General features: G+C 40.8%; 1 protein-coding gene across 2 annotated transcripts; it reads left to right on the top strand.

Annotated features, from left to right (window-relative positions):
• The first annotated feature begins 5,339 nt into the window (after positions 1-5,339).
• Positions 5,340-12,190, top strand: LOC120458115 (sodium-dependent nutrient amino acid transporter 1). 2 transcript variants are annotated; one of them, XM_039645648.1, is made up of 7 exons: positions 5,340-5,875; positions 8,016-8,118; positions 8,180-8,483; positions 10,093-10,360; positions 10,677-11,418; positions 11,480-11,756; positions 11,823-12,190. In XM_039645648.1, the coding sequence occupies exons 2-7, from the start codon at positions 8,035-8,037 to the stop codon at positions 12,065-12,067; spliced, it is 1,920 nt and encodes a 639-aa protein (XP_039501582.1). In that variant the 5' UTR covers positions 5,340-5,875; positions 8,016-8,034; the 3' UTR covers positions 12,068-12,190. The 2 variants fall into 2 exon arrangements, with proteins under 2 accessions (XP_039501582.1, XP_039501583.1); XM_039645649.1 differs by lacking the exons at positions 5,340-5,875; positions 10,093-10,360 and adding an exon at positions 8,872-9,118 and having other exon boundaries at positions 7,967-8,118.
• Positions 12,191-12,617: the final 427 nt, after the last annotated feature.

Raw genomic sequence — 12,617 nt, 5'->3', positions numbered from 1 at the left:
AATGAACCATTAAATTGAATTGGCATTAAAATTATGTGCATGCTCGTATGCATGCTATGAAGGAAAGAGAAAATATACAGAAAAATAAGGGAGATATTTTTGGGCGAAGCTTTTGGCACTTTGCATACGACTAGCCAAAACCCATTCGAGCTCGAGTTATTTGCATTTTTATTACAACAACTGCGAGCGCAGTTGGAGCTGCAAATAATAAAAGAAGATGGGGAGGGAAAAATTCAAATAAATGTTTGTTAAGTATTTTTGAATTGAGTTCACCCGCCACACACATTCATGCACGCATTAGGCCAAAGCGAATAGGAAACCGTTTAGATCCGTGCACCTGCTGCTTCACAGCCACAACATCACAAATGGCAATAACAGAAAGGACCTCATGGCAACGACAGCAACAGCAACAGCAACAGCGACATCGACAGCGACGACGACAGATGTGGTCATAACAATGGTATAGGACTACAAAGGTGGAATCTTATATTGGGGTTCAAGAAATGCAGTTTTCTCGGGTCATAGAAATGAGATCGAATGTTTATAATAACAATAAGCCACGGAAGGCAGAACTTAATAACATAAATTGTGATTCGATGAAAATTGCGCATTAAGAATAGGGAAATACCGTATGAAGTACCATATTCAGCGCGTTTAATGTTTGACTTCAGTTCGTGGCACTTGAACAACGATTTTCGGTTCGCCCTCACTTCAGCTTTTCCTACGCACTTTCCTGACCATCAATTGCGGTTTGCTTTTCGCATTGTGCTCCAATTTGGCCCTTGTTCACGTTCCCGCCAGCCAGTCCCTTTTTGGTTCCGATTCTACGATTTTCTCGCACTAGTTGCAGGCATCGCGTGTCTCTAATGACCCGCGACAATGGACGCTTACGAAATTTCGGGCCACCGCCTCCTTTTGCATATTGCACTGCAGCTGACATAAAATTGCCATCGCAGTACGGGCAAAACACCAAGCCACTCGATGGCGCATTCAAAAGCCAGTATACAGACGGTCATTGCAGTTTATCGGTTCGCAGTTCTAATTTTCTATGGGGGCAGCGGAAGTTGGTCACTCAAACGCAGACGTCGGTGTCTTTTTCAGTCGAGTGGCAAAAGTTTTGAGCTCAACTTGGTGAAAATATAATTAGAACCCCTTAAGTAAAGTCTCTTTATTCCTCAGTTTAAGTTTTCATAGCTATTTTTAGTTCTGCACGAGGATAAGTATCGTGAAACAGGACAGTCTTTCAAGTTCACAAAACGTATGGTATACTTGATTTTTGTGTGGCTAATATTGCAAGGGTGTGGTATGACATTAATGGTTGATTTCTTCCGTTCTCTTTTTCTCTTTCAGAATTCGAAGAATCCTAAAAATAACTTAAGGTAACCTATTTAACTTTTTTCTCCTTTTCATTACGACATTCTTAAGACGGATTCCAATCATTTCGACTGCTTCAACCTGATTTCATGCCCTCTCCAACGGACTCTAAAGTGCCTGTCAATGGGTTCGATGCCACTTGAAGCAGTTTGCATGAAAGAAACGACAAAAAGGCGAAATCCTTTTCATGTTTTGGCGTTATTTAATTAACAAGCAATTTGTTTCGGCCCGTTGCTAATTAGGCGCGCCCCATCAAAGACAGCAGAAGACAAAAGTCTGGCGATGCATCGAAGCGAGCTCGGATTTCGCCCAGCGCCTTAACCCTTGACAACTTGAACGCCTTTCAGACACATTTCCATTTTCACACTCAACGTGCCGAAAACAATTAAGCGCAAAGAAGCCTTAAAAAGGAAGCAGTCAAAAGAATACAACAAAAAAACGATGGCTTTGTCTTAGGGAATACTTCTCCCTTTCAGTGCCGAGGGATCGACGAAAGGTAAGGGCCTTAACGACGCAGCAAGTTATTGGTGTGTATACTCCGAAATTTCTCGATATCCAAGTTTGCACTTTCGTCTAGAAATCGCCTAGAAGTCGGGCCAATTCGTTTGATAGAGCCACTGTCCAAGAATTTGAAGAACACCCAACTTGCAGCGGGAAACTTGCGAACTGCACGCACCACAAGAGTCAGCTAACTATAACAACTTGCATTGCATGGCTCTTTGAGTCGAACAACAGCCAACACAACTAGCACAGCATTAGTGGTTCGGCGGGTCCTGTATCCATTCACCGTTGCACTGAGGGACTTTCCATTATTATTGGAGAAAGTTACCGTCTTTCTCCTTTAGCATTATCATATTTTGCATAATCATGTTGGCCAAACATTTTTAAAAAAACATAATTTATAAAACCAGGTAACGTACTAAGGACAACAGTTCGTATGATTAATAGCATATGAATCAAAAGCTTAAAACGTTTATGCTTAAGTTCCTAAGGACATGACATGAACTAAAAAATGATTAAGAGGGAAAAATGAGAGTATCACTAAAATGGTAAAAATTCAAAGTTGAAAATTATTTTTCATCAGTGTACGAGAGGAATCGTTGTCATGGTCACGTTCAGCATCTGGTGCTGCTTCCGGCCGGCGCTCCGCACGAACGGACGATGAATAGCGGCCATGTTCCAAGTTCCATGCTCCATGCACCAACCACAACAATTGTCAAACAAGCCAGAAAAATGGCGGCTTTCTGCTGCATCTCCTCCTGCAAATTTTACTGCTCCTCCGGATGCCGAGGGCGCTTTTAATGCAGCTCTTATTATTCTGTAATATTTTCTTTGTACTAAACTGGCCAGGGCTGTCTGAAATATGACATTGTTTCCGGCGAATTCGGTGACTACATATTAATTTAATAATTTTTTAATACCTCTGACAAAATACAAATACAAAAAAATGAATTACTACTAATACCCATTTGGAATTTGCCCACAAAGAGGTGGAAAAAGGATATGCCGGTAAAAGTAAAAAAAAACCATATATAAAAGAAGACTTGAGGAAACCCCAGAAATTAGTCAATAAAGAATGTTGCTCTAAATAGATTCCCTGTTTGGCAGACAGAATTGTGCTTTTCTTCCTCTTGATCAGATGATTTATCTACCGAAATATTTATAACAATATACGAAACCATCATACCCCGTGCGGTTATCTACGTTTACTAGGCACCAGAAAAAAAAACACAAATAAGTGGCCCAGAATCATTTTCAATTAGCGCTCAGCTTGGAACATTTATGGGATTTGTCAAATATATAATTTGAGGAAAACTTTGTTTTATGGTTCCGTGGCTTTTTGAACCCGCAAATAAACATTTGCGTAATGCTCACAGTTTGTCCCATTGCCTTTTATGCAAAAGTTGTAAACGACAAGGACGGCGAAGAGTCCTCCGGCATAGCTCCTGGATATCCTGTTTTATGCCCGACGCCTCTTCCCCAGCTCCTCGCAAAAGTTGCCGCAGTAATAAAGGAGATTACCGTGCACATAACATGTGAGTAGCCGGAGTCGAGTCGGAGATTCGGGGATTCGGAGATGGAGAGGGATTGGGCAAGGTCTGAAATGATTTCTGGCCTGGCCACAAAAGCCAAGGGATCCTTTGAGGCGGTCAGGACATGGATATACTGGACTCTGCAGCTTCTCCTGGCAAAAGAAAGTTGAACAGTTGAAGCGGCACATTCATAGAATAGGCATTTATATATGCGCAAAAATTTTGAACTACATTTTCTTATATTCCCCTTTTTTCTACTAAACCTTAACCACATTGAGGTCTAAAAGGATCTACTCGAGCATGCTTGAATGAAATGATATAAAGTTGTATTATAGTTCGTAGCCTCGCCGTGACTTGCTCGATCGCCACCACATTTTGGGTAATTTCTGTAAGTAATGTTGTTTAACAAATGTACGCCTTTGAATTTGTTTTGTTCATTTAAAACGCACATACAGATAGAGGCATTTTTGAGCTATCTGCTAATCTCACCAGCTTGGCTATGTACAACTTTACCTCATCTTGAAACCAACCTTTATCGGCTCTGCAATATTTAAAGTAAAGTGGGGGAAAAATTGCAATCTGTAACTTCTTCGGTCTCAGCAAGCGTCATTTAATTTGAGAGCAACAACAGTAAGCGCACCAGCAACTAAGCCGAGGAGTTAAAAATTTCTTGACCAAGAGTTTTGCTTAGTTTTTAATTGCAATCAAAAAGTTGTGTACCAGGGAGCGATGGAGGGAGCTCACACATAGGGCTGCGCTCTGAGAAGTGCACAGTTTGGCCGGTTGGTCCAGTTTTGTCACCCCGAAGGTCCCAGTCATAATGACAAAAGCCGAGACCCACTGAAATGGCAATATAGGATGAACCCTGAATGTTGCATTTGAGAAGGGCGTCTGGAAAATCCCCGGTGGCTTGGAGTGGACCGCAAAATGGCCATGCAACCGATTCTCTGGCATAAAACAAGCCAAGTCCTTACCCCCAACACGTTGTCCTTGGCCATAGTCTCGGTCTCGAGAACATCGGCAAAATGCTCTGTGCAGACTTAATGATTTTTGGCTTAAAGTTTTACCAGTTAGCAGTATTTTTGCAAGTAGTTAACATTTTATGAGACAAACCACCCCACAAGCAACACACACCACTTTCTCGGACCAAATGCCCTGAGGTCTTTGTTTTATGCTTTTTCCAGCTAGCCGACGAAGAACTTGCTCGCTCTCCGGCGTTTTTGCTATCTTATGGGGGAAATCTACGGCGGAGCTAGACCAATTTCAAGATGATGACGACACACAAAAACGAAGCGAAACTTGATAAAAACTTTTATCATAACAATTTGTGTTGTTTTGCTTAGCTACTGCTCCTCGTGCTCCGGCTGCCCAAACGAGAACAATGGGTCTATGTGTGTATTTGGTGTGCGTAATGAGAAAAGTGTAAGTGCATAGCCCAGAGCTCTAGGCAAGCTACAGCCCGTCACTTTAAGCATTCAACTTTAGGTCTAGCATAAAGTCCCCCAAAAATAAACCAATTTGGTACTTTTAATCAAAACGATTTGAAACTAAGAATTTATCTCTCTTCAGGTAAGTAACAATTTAACATAAATGATGGCTCAAAAATTAAATCTCAATATTATAATAAATATATATTTATAATTTATAATATATATTTAATAATAATATTTATAAACTGTTTAAATATAGCAAAGTATATTCTTAGTTACACATTCTAGCATAGATCAAGTATCTTATACGGCAGTTAGCCAAGTTATCCACCAACGTGAAGAAGATCAGTCGTCATAGACACCAACCCAGTAACCATCAAACTGTAGGTTGAGCTTTCACCTATATTACTGGCAGTAACGATGGCTCGAACGACGGCTCTAGAGTCAAGTTCACAATAAAACCACGGAAACCTTGCCCTGGCTCATTCAGTTGGCTGCTGGCGCTCGGCTTGGCTTTTTGGCTTTTTAACTTTTCGATTCACGTGATCGGAAAACGCGTTTCGCGGCAAAGGCTCTTGCAATAATAACGGGTTTCTCGGATGCGACACTCTCGATTCGGAAGCTTTTCTAAAATAGCCAATATCGTGTGTGCCAATCACTTAAACCCTGCAATCATCAAAACAATAACATTAAAAGCAATATAACTTTAAAGATTTTTAAATCTTGTAGCCTTGGCTTGGGCAAAGAGTTTTAAGTGAACAAAACTTCAGCCGGTTCAAAGCTGTTTACACCAACTGGTACTGGTACCTTACCTACATTAACAACTACTACAGGCAACAACACCTGCAAATCAGCATAAGCCCAATTGTCGCACTGCGAATTGAGCCGAAGTGAAGGTGTAATTACCTATAGTGCACAAAGAATATCGAGTGTAAGAAGTGGCTAAAACAAACCGGGTAAGACCCCATAAATCAGCTCAAGAAAGCACAGATCGAATCAAGCTGCACCAGGCGTGTCCTTGAGGCTCGGGATTTAGGAGTAAGTACTTCCTACTAATTACAAGTTTTATACATAGTTCAAAATTAAGACGCCCTCGGACAGTTAAACGTGAATTGTAAGACATCTGTATTTTCAAAAAAGGTTTTGCACCGTATACTTGCTTGCGTATTTCGAATCGTTCAGTATGATTTGACCTTTTCCACCGTTACCACTTAGGAAATAATGACGAGAGTGACGTATACGCAACGTGGGTAACAAAATCATAGCACTGAATGCATTCGTAATAAATAGTGGTTCGTCTATAAGTCGTTATCATCCGTTTGTTTTGGAACTGAGCGCAACAAGTTGCCCATACAAAAACACGTTTTTGCATGCTAATGCCCAGACGGTAGCCGATTGAAGTGTTTGGAATCCAAACTGAGCAAATTTGAATGCGTTTTATTGAACCATTCATTTGAATATATGTAGGTGTAAAACAGTTTGCAATGCAGGAAAATACAAAGAAATAAATAAAATGAAATGGTAGCTTGTTTAGAGGAAAATAACCGAAACATTTTGGCATTTATGTAAGCATTTCATTTCCTTAAAGCTCTGTAGTTTGCCTTAAAACTCTTGATTTAAGATCAAACCAGAAATAACTGCTTCTTACCACCGGTCACGATTCGCTGAAATTAATGACGTCACTTTACCCATTCTCTAAATTTTATACAAAGAACAAAAATAACAAAAAAAATATACTTCTGATGGCTCTGACTCACGACGCGGGGAAATCACTTTTTGTCGCGACGTCGACCACTTAGAAGTAAACATTTTTAAGCAGAATTCAAAACTAGTTTTATAATGAGACCAACAAAAATAAAAAATGCAAATGTTTTATTGCGGATTTAGACGTCAATCATAAATAATTGGTCCAGGTTCTCAGTGTGTGCAAATAAGTATTGAAAATAGACGTGTAAGGTTTCTGACCCCTTACCAAATTGTCTGCTTTTAAGGTTTAATTGATATTCTTTCAATTTATAATTTATACAAAAGTTGTTTTAGTAACTTTTGCTTGATTTAATTTACAAAAGCTCGTAATTTATCGTTATGGTAACAACCTGTTATATTAGACTAATATACATATATGTATATATATACATTTGCGTACCATAATGTCATTCCAGCCTTTTCACAATATCTAAAAATTTTTTTTATGTTCTCAATGCATCGGAACTATATAATAAATAATTTAAACTTTCATATTCTTCGTTTACTTACGCAGAACAAACGTTTACATTAACATTCTTTACAAAATCCCTAGAGAATTGAACAATTCCGACACAATATTGAGTACAATAAAATAAACTTTAATTATCATGCGAAATTTCAATTAAAAAACGTGCTCCTTTACGGCAAATTAATAATTGTAAATTAATGCAAACAATACGTGTCAATATTTTTGCAACAGTCAACCGGTTCATCAAGTCAACTATACCTATATTTTGTGTGCATACAAATGCATATAAATTTGTATATCTCCCACACCAATTAACAGATTCCTGTCGTAAATCCAGCAAGGTGTAAATTGCTTAAGTGATTCGGTAAATAAAAGACGTTATCTTTAGTTCGTATACAAAATTGTTCAAGCTCTGCCACTAGGCATTATAAATATTTATTTATTAAACAAACGCAATATTTAGCAAATGTCCAAACTGATTGATTACCTCCGAAAAATAGCAAATTTACTACACATTTAGAATACTTCAATTGCCTAAAATGCCATATAATTTTATTGTTGCCCATAACTTACACGAGTTGTAATGAAATGATAAGTATAGCTAAGTAATTTATGTGACCTTAAGGGAAAACATTTATAACTGAAGAGGCCGATATCCAATCGACATTTTTTGAAATCTCGTTTAGAATTTGTAAACTTTTCAGAAGATTAACTTCTTAAATGTCTTATCACGGCCAGACAAGTGCCATAACTCAGTATCTAAAGGGCAATGCAGCGGGTCTTTCTTTGTATCCTATTAACCATCTAAGTTTATCTGGCTCGTGACAGTGACATCATATCTAATCTACAAGATCAGTGGGTTAATCTGATTGTCAGTTATACAGCTTCAACAAAGAACATCCCGAAAACGATCTACCTTAGTTCTAGTCCACATCTCGTTGCTAACGGAGCGAATAATTTCAGTTAGATTTCCACTTGCAATATGGATACGTCGCAAAGGAACCACCAAAATCAAGGCTTCGTGGGCGACGACGGACGCAGTACGGCCAGCACAGTGGAGATTTCGGTAGGCTTCCCGTGAAACGGTTGGAACATAATCCACGAGCCAACTAATCATCGTTCTATAGACCAACAGTCCAGCCCTGCGCATTAATTCCGATGACCAGGAGGCAGCCAAAGTGCCAGAGGAGCGTGCCACCTGGGGCAAAGGCGTGGAGTTCCTGATGTCCTGCATCGCCATGTCCGTGGGTCTGGGAAATGTGTGGCGATTCCCATTCACTGCCCTCGATAATGGCGGCGGCGCCTTCCTCATACCATATCTCATTGTCCTGTTCCTGATTGGCAAACCGATTTACTATCTGGAAATGGTAATTGGCCAGTTTTCCAGTCGCGGTTCGGTTAAAGTGTTCGATTTGTGCCCGGCGATGAAAGGTAAGCGTACCATATTTCAGTGCAGTCAGTTCGAAGATGTCATACTCTTGTGGGGATACACAATTCCGGAAAAATTCAATTGAAAACCTGTTTAAAGTCAAGGCAAGCTCGTTAAGAATCGGTTAAATGTATGCATTGAAAAGTCGAATATATAATTGTAATTTGTTTCCATATATATTTTTTCTCAAAAACTCGTTATCTTAATATCACAAATTTTCTTAAAAATATGAAAAGCTCTATATGAACCATTAAATTAAAATATAAATGTGCGAATTTAAAACTACCCCTCATAAGCAAGAGCATGACAATAGAGAACTACAGAAAAAACATCGTCATTCTGTTCATCAACTCGCCCGCTCGTGTCCCAAATACGCGACCACATCTATAGGTGTCGGAATCGGCCAGGTGATATCTATATCCATGGTGACCACCTACTATGTGGCCATAATGGGCATAACCCTGCGCTATCTGTACGAATCGTTCCGGTCGCCGTTGCCCTGGTCTGAGTGCCGACCGGAATGGGAATCCTTCTGCGTGGCGTCCAGTCTGGGTAACACCTCCCAGCTGGCCAGCCCCATGGACATGGATAGGTTGCCCCAGCAGCAGCCCGTGGCATCCGCGGAGCTGTATTTTCTGTAAGTGGTTTGTTCTCTCTCCCTGTGGTTGTTGCCCTCCGATTGCCTGTGTCATTGTGGATTGGTTGGTGGTGTTGCAGTGGCATGTTTTTCGATGGTGTTACGGGTATGTGTGGGTGACTGTGCACTGTGGGTAATCTTATCGCGGCTCGGAACTCGCAATCACAACGGCATACTCAAGTTTATGGTCCGGCCGACAAAGGCGCGGAATGTCCGCTTTATTACGCGACTAATTGAATGAGTACCCGCATCCCTCTGGCGACAATTATGGCACCCATTGCCATCAATTGTGCTGCACTGGCTCTGCAATAGACCGATGCGATTGCAACAGCCAAACAGACTGCGATACCATCCACTGGCAGTTCAATTGACGGCCATCACTATCGACAATATCTGCATCAGATATGCATCCAATTTCAGATTGAATAACTCAATCACAACAATGTATGGCCGTGACCCAAACTTGAAATATTATAAACACGCGATGGGATACAATTCCCCGCTCCTTGAACTCTCTCAAAAGTCGCGATCCTAACATAAATACTTGAACTATATTTTTAAGTGTAATAAGCACATAATTGGAACGACAAAAAGATATTTTTACATTAACTACGATATTAATTAAAAGGAGAAATCTTTAACATTTAAATGTTCTAATGCTCAAGACAATTTCTTAACTTACTAAGCTGATCATAAGGACATTTGAGTATATAATCCCTATTGTTAGTATTGTATTTAATATTGTACTAAGGGAATAACGAAAACTGACTCTTAACTATGACAGAGAACCCTTGCCATGGAAGAAAACAATGGCTGCTCCTCACTAACTCATTTATGTATTAAGCTTCTTTTCCTAATCATTTAACCATCACACCCGAGTCCAAATGCACCCAAAACTCTCTTCTATCCCATTTGACTTGTGTTTAAACTCTTTCTTTTCGTTTCGTAACTCGTTTGTAATCAAATGGATAAAGGTGTCGGAGCTGGCCAGGCTTTCCAGGTGTTCATGCTCAGCACTTACTATGCCGCCCTGGTAGCGATAATTGGCCGATATTTCATTGAATCATTTCGCAACCCATTGCCCTGGTCCACATGCCGTGCGGAATGGGGTGTCCACTGCATTAACTCAGCCCCCGATGCGAGTAATTGGTCTCGAGTGGAAGGCGATGATCAGAGCCCACAAAATTACACAATGAAATCACTGAACGATCGGGTCATCACCAGTTCGGAATGGTACTTTGTGTAAGTTCTAAGTGTCGGGGACAATACGGTTTAGAAATTCACAAAGTGACTATTTCTATGACTAATATCCTCTTCCCAGTTTACTATAGCTTAAAACATTCTACTTTGGATAATCAGCTTTCAAAAACTTCTTTAAAAAAGGGTATAATTTTAGGTTACCCACACAAGTGATGGTCATTTAGTGAACTTTGAGTAAAGCATAATAGCCGCATGCAAATACTAGTTTAATGTTAATGTTTTTTTTTTTTAAATTTTAATACTTGGTGGTGGTCCAAATTTAATGACATTTGCGCTGACTAAATACTATTCCCTGTAGTACGGAAGTGCTCCACGAGAAGCCAAATATCGAGGATGGAATTGGCCTGCCAAACTGGGAGTTGGTCATTGGGCTCTTCATCGCCTGGGCCTGTGTATTCTGCATTATTCGTCGCGGAGTGAAGAGTTCTGGAAAGGCATCCTACTTCCTGGCCCTCTTCCCGTACGTCATCATGGGTGTCCTTTTGGTGCGAGCTGTAACTCTGCCCGGATCTATAGACGGTATATACTACTTCATTAAGCCGCAATGGGGAAAGATTTTGGACCCCAAGGTCTGGTATGCAGCTGTAACCCAGTGTTTCTACTCGCTGTCCGTTTGTTTTGGCAACATCATCATGTACTCCTCGTTCAACAAGTTCGGCCACAACGTACATAGGGACGCGGCGATTGTGACGGGTCTGGACACCATGACCTCTCTGTTGGCTGGATTCACGATTTTCGGTATCCTCGGTCATCTGGCCCACGAAATCGGAACCGATGACATCGGTTCAGTGGTGAAGGGTGGTGCCGGATTGGCCTTCATCTCATATCCCGATGCCATTGCCAAGTTCAAGCAGCTGCCACAGATCTTCTCAGTGCTGTTCTTCCTCATGCTCTTCGTTTTGGGCATAGGATCGAATATTGCCATGACCTCCTGCTCGGTGACCGCCATTCGGGATCGGTTTCCCAACTTTGGGCAGTGGCAGTGCTCGCTGCTCATAGCGGTTGTCAGCTTCTTTATTGGATTGTTGTATATAACACCGGTAAGTACTAAATACATGAGTATTTGTATCAAGTTGTATAAATATTTCCTGTGTATTTCAGGGCGGTCAATATATGCTGACTCTTGTGGACTTCTTTGGCGCCTCGATGATTGCTCTGGTACTGGGAATCGCCGAGCTGTACACCATTGGATGGATCTATGGCACAGACCGCCTGTGCAAGGACATTGAGTTCATGCTGGGTCGCAAAGTGGGCCTGTACTGGAGGCTCTGCTGGAGCATCATTACTCCCTTGATCATGACTGTTATTCTCATCTACTTCTATGCGACCTACCAACCTCTAACTTACAACAATATTATCTATCCAAATTGGGCTTACAGTAAGTAGTGGTTGTTCATTGAATACATATTAATATTAATTAATAATTAATACACTTTTTCTTTAGCTATTGGCTGGCTGATAACGGCCTTCGGAATTCTTCAGCTGCCCATATGGATGATTGTGGCCATTGTTCGAGATCCAGGTCAGACTTTGGGTGCCAAAATCCGTGGAGCCTTTACGCCGAAGAAGAATTGGGGACCCAGTGACCCCCTTCTCCGGGAACAGTATCACAAGGAAATCGAGAACGAGTTGACCCCGAAACGGGGTCAGGGAATTTGGGCTGCCATCAAGCAAAACATCTTTGGTTGATCCATCATCAGAGAGGACAAACAATAACCGCTCATGTAAATAATCGCATTTTAAGAGAAAAGAATTTAAAAGATCTTGTATAAATCTTAAGTCTGCCAATAAACTTGATAAGTATGTAGCAAATTGTGTGGTGTCTTTTGAAGCAACCGCTCCGCAATGCTATTTTTTATAAGTTGTCTTTTCATTTTTGTAATCCAATAAATTAAACGCTAGTTACCTATCTTATCACCTTGATTAACTTCTAACCCAGCTCAAGCGTAGTGTGAGCTATCCCGAAGAGTAGGGAATTGGTTTTCCTGGTCTCCTTTAAAGGCCATTAAATAACCTCGCCTCGCTCCACTTCCCATTGACCCCACAAATTGACCGCAACATTTGACAATTTTCGGCATTTGCCAAATCCGCCGCAAAAATGGTGGTCCGGGAAAGAGATAGAGCAAATCAAGAGAAATGTTGTGTACTTTGTCTCCGTTACTGTTCCAAATCAAACAAAGGCGGCAAAGGCAACCGGAGGGTCCAATTCACAAAAGCAGACGACGGTCACTGTCATTGT

The sequence above is a fragment of the Drosophila santomea genome, chromosome 2L (assembly GCF_016746245.2).
Source record: "Drosophila santomea strain STO CAGO 1482 chromosome 2L, Prin_Dsan_1.1, whole genome shotgun sequence".
Taxonomy (NCBI): domain Eukaryota; kingdom Metazoa; phylum Arthropoda; class Insecta; order Diptera; family Drosophilidae; genus Drosophila; species Drosophila santomea.
This window is presented reverse-complemented; position numbering and strand designations above follow the sequence as displayed.